General features: G+C 60.9%; 1 protein-coding gene across 1 annotated transcript; it reads left to right on the top strand.

Moving 5' to 3' along the window:
- Window positions 1-755: 755 nt before the first annotated feature.
- CNTF (ciliary neurotrophic factor) lies at window positions 756-3,770 on the top strand. Its single transcript, XM_003206329.4, has 2 exons — window positions 756-1,161; window positions 1,285-3,770. The coding sequence occupies exons 1-2, from the start codon at window positions 1,048-1,050 to the stop codon at window positions 1,771-1,773; spliced, it is 603 nt and encodes a 200-aa protein (XP_003206377.1). The 5' UTR covers window positions 756-1,047; the 3' UTR covers window positions 1,774-3,770.
- The last annotated feature ends 6 nt before the right edge of the window (window positions 3,771-3,776 follow it).

Raw genomic sequence — 3,776 nt, 5'->3', positions numbered from 1 at the left:
TTTTTGTCTCAGCAAGTTGTCTGTCTGTCCTCTAACCACAGCCTGCTCACCCTCAGTGTGGCAGAGTCTGATGTAACTCCTTTCTCTCTCTGAAACCCTACAACTGACACAGCCCTCCTGCAGCTCCTCCTCTCCGTGTCTCTCCTTCACTCGCATGCAGTTTGCTTCAATAAATTATTGTAGTAGTTTGCAATAAACTTTTTTTGTATTTTTTTCCCCCTGTATTTATTTTATTGTTCTCCTTCCTGGAAAGGAAGCCGGGGCCCTGACCCCAGTAAAACCCTGAGATGTAGGAGGAGATGGGTGCAGGGTTATGGGGGCCCTGTGGGGGCTGTGGGGCCTGGTGCTGGGTGCTGCTGTGTGGTGGCCAAGGGAAGCTGCTTTTCTACTCTGTTTTTCTTTTCATCTGGGTAACACGTAACCAAAATAAATGTACTGAGGAAAACAAACCAACCCCAAGGGCTGTTTGTGTGTGGTACTCATGCTGAGGGGCTGCTGCTGTGGGACATACCCCCGGAGAAGGGGTGTCCGGGGGCTCCCACCATCTTTGAGGAAAAGGGCAGGAGGCGGCTGCTGGGCTCAGGCTGTAAGGTGAGGGGTATCCTTGCCCTGGCTGGGCCTCGCTCTGTCCCCAGCACTGCGCCTTGCTGCGGCCCCAGCCTGCTGCCTGGGCTGAGCTGTTGAGCAACGTCCCGGCTCTGCTCACCTCTTCCCGGCAGCAGTTTCCCGTGCTCCGGCCTGAGCCAGAGATTAGAGTGAGGCTTGTTGTGCCGCGGGGAAGGAGCCTGTCGCTGCCGGGTGAGAACGTTTTGGGCAACGAGCTTAGAGTGGCAAAGCGTGGGGAATTAGGGAAATAATCTGTTGCTGTTGATCCCAGAGGCGGGAATCTGCAGCGTCGTGCCAGGCCCCAGGCGCGGAAGAGGGGGAGAGCCGGGCCAGCGGACGCGTGAGCGGAGCTCCCGGCTGGAATGCACCAGCTCAGCAAGGGATTGTCCTCCCTGGGCTGCGCGGGCACTGCACCGTGAGCCTGGGACGGCCGCCTGGGCCATGGCGGCGGCAGACATCCCTTCAGCCGCCCTCCGGCACCACGACCTGTGCAGCCGCGGTATCCGCCTGGCCAGGAAGATGCGCTCGGATGTCACCGACCTCCTGGACATCTATGTGAGTTCGCCCAGCTCTCGGGGCTGGGAATGCAGGCGGGAGGCTGCTGCCGTGAGACTCCTCCGGGCGGGATGCTGGAGGCCCCCCTTGTCCCAGCATCCATCCCGGCTGTCTGTCCCGCAGGTGGAGCGGCAGGGCCTGGACGCCTCCATCAGCGTGGCGGCGGTGGATGGGGTGCCAGCAGCGGCAGCGGAGCGCTGGGCAGAGCAGAGTGGCACTCAGCGCCTCCTGGACAACCTGGCGGCCTACCGGGCCTTCCGCACGCTGTTGGCACAGATGCTGGAGGAGCAGCGGGAGCAGCTGGGAGATGCCGATGCTGAGCTGGGCCCGGCACTGGCGGCCGTGCTGCTGCAGGTCTCGGCCTTTGCCTACCACCTGGAGGAGCTGCTGGAGCTGGAGAGCCGTGGGGCCCCAGCTGAGGAGGGCTCCGAGCCCCCTGCACCCCCACGCCTCAGCCTCTTTGAGCAGAAGCTGCGGGGCCTGGGTGTGCTGCGGGAGCTGGCCCAGTGGGCCGTCAGGTCAGTGCGGGACCTACGGCAGCTCGCCAAGCACGGCCCGGGCACCACCCTTGAGGGCAGTGGCACAGCACTGGGTCTGCCCGAGAGCCAGTGATGGAGGTGCGGGGAGCCCCGGCCCGGATTGGGCTTAGCTGGGGGCCCATCTCTGTGGCAGGGCTGCTGACAGGCACAGGAGCTTCAGGGAGCAAAGGGGCCACGCTACTAACCCAGAGCCCTTCCGCTTCCTAATGGGCCCCTTTCCCTGTGATGGAAACTGAGGCACAGGGAGGGAACTCCTGGTGAGGTGGGCCTTGTGTATACCCGCAACCCCACCATGGTCTGGAAGCCATGACTCCTGGTGTGCTGTGCAGAGCTGTCCTGTTCTGTGGGACTGGGTTGCTGCCTGTCTCCTGATGGCCGGGTGATGCTTCTGGAGGAGGGGAGCTGCCTCGGGGTTATTGCAGGGGTGAGAGCGATGTGGAGGCATCACCTGGTGAAAGGCGGCTCAGGAATTGTCCCCTCTCTCCAAGGCCTGAGGCTTTGCCTCCTTCAGGTGCTCCCTTTTCTCTCCGCTCCTGCACAGCTCTCACCCTGCCTGCGTGTTCTGCGTGCTGAATTTCTGCTCTGACTGCTTGGGGCTGTTCTCAGGACTGGGGGTGGGATTTTGTGCTGGATGGCATTTCTTAGCTGGTCGGACAGGGTATAGAGAGAGTATTTATATAGAAGGCTGCCAGAAGCTTTGTACCTCTGGGGGCTGTTTTAAGACTGGAGGAGAAGCGAACAGCTCCAGCCACTATTGGTCACTGTTTTCTCCCAGGGTGGCTGTGGTGGATGCTGAGCAAATAAAGCATATGGAGAGCCACTGGGGTGCTGTGACTTCTCGGGGGCCGGACTGGCTGGGCTGCCTTGTTCCTAATGAAGTACTTTTCTCCATAACAGGAGAGTGAGGGAGGAGGGTAAAGGAATGGTGCGGGCAAAAAGGAGGGAAAGCTGTAGAGGGCTCACAGGGGACATACAGCTGCAACGTTTCCCCCTGTCCCTGCGTGGCTCTGCCTTCTCCTTGACCCCAAGAGCAACAAGCTGCAGGGGGTTCCTGTTCCCCGAGGCACAGCGTGAGGCACGGCCAGGCCACTGGCCCTGCACAAAGTGCCTTTGTCCCAGTGGGTGCTGGAAGCTCCTGGCACAGTGCCACACTAGCGCCAGCAGTGTCTGTACAGCTGGAGGGGACTGGAGGGCAAGGCTGGGGTGGTGCTTGTTGGGCATGTAGGACAGGGACTGCCTATGGGGTCAGGATGGGGGTGCCTGGCACATAAAGTGGAACTCACGGTGGAAGGACGTGCACTTTCCTCCCCGCTGCTGGTTGTCCAGCCTCAGATTTGCAACTCCCATTGGATTACTTGCATGGTTCTGCTTCCATGCACTTGTGAGTAACTATTTCTGGCATTTATTTTTTCGGGGATTACTCAAAGCACACTCTCTCCCACATCTCGCTATGTGCAATAGCCCACAACTTTCTTTTTTCCCCACACGCTCTCATTCTCAGCAGCACCTGGGGGCTCACACCCACCCCCTCACTTCCCCAAGCCTAATGCGCACCCCAGTCCCACTGTTAGCTTTGGGACAGCGGGGTGAGAGCAGAAGCCCAAGCAGGAGGTGACCTGAATGTCAGCGGGGCCCCAGCAGCCCTGGCACAGTGCCCTGTAACCCGATCGGGCCGGGGCAGCTGCTGGCAGCCACGCCAGGGCTCAGCATGGGCGAGGACATCAGACGTTGCCCGAGCAGTTCCACAGGGTCCTTAAGGATCCTTCCATCCCAAGGCACTCGATGCCTCTGCGATCTGCCCTGCTTGGAGGTGGTATTTCCAGTTGCACAATGGGGAACTGCCAGAAATCAGGGCACGGTTTTCTTGCAGCCACCCGCGTGGTTCTCCCCAGAACGCGCCCCGATGGGCGCTTCGCTTAATAGCGAAAAACATCAGTGCTGGAAGCACTCAGCGAGAGGAGCACAGGTGGCGGGGTACCGCCGCCCCGAGACGCGCTCGGGCGGGACGCGGCGGGAGGCGTGGCCTCGGATGAGGGGGCGTAGTTTCACGGGGCTCCGACCCGAAGGGGGCGCGGC

Source organism: Meleagris gallopavo, chromosome 5, assembly GCF_000146605.3.
Source record: "Meleagris gallopavo isolate NT-WF06-2002-E0010 breed Aviagen turkey brand Nicholas breeding stock chromosome 5, Turkey_5.1, whole genome shotgun sequence".
In the NCBI taxonomy this organism is placed as follows: Eukaryota; Metazoa; Chordata; class Aves; order Galliformes; family Phasianidae; genus Meleagris; species Meleagris gallopavo.
This window is presented reverse-complemented; position numbering and strand designations above follow the sequence as displayed.

Bases quoted from the DNA above. Each gene is read 5' to 3' on its own strand.
- CNTF (XM_003206329.4), top strand. From the start codon at position 1,048: ATGGCGGCGGCAGACATCCCTTCAGCCGCCCTCCGGCACCACGACCTG. The intron at 1,162-1,284 runs GTGAGTTCGCCC...TCTGTCCCGCAG, and splicing joins CCGACCTCCTGGACATCTAT to GTGGAGCGGCAGGGCCTGGA.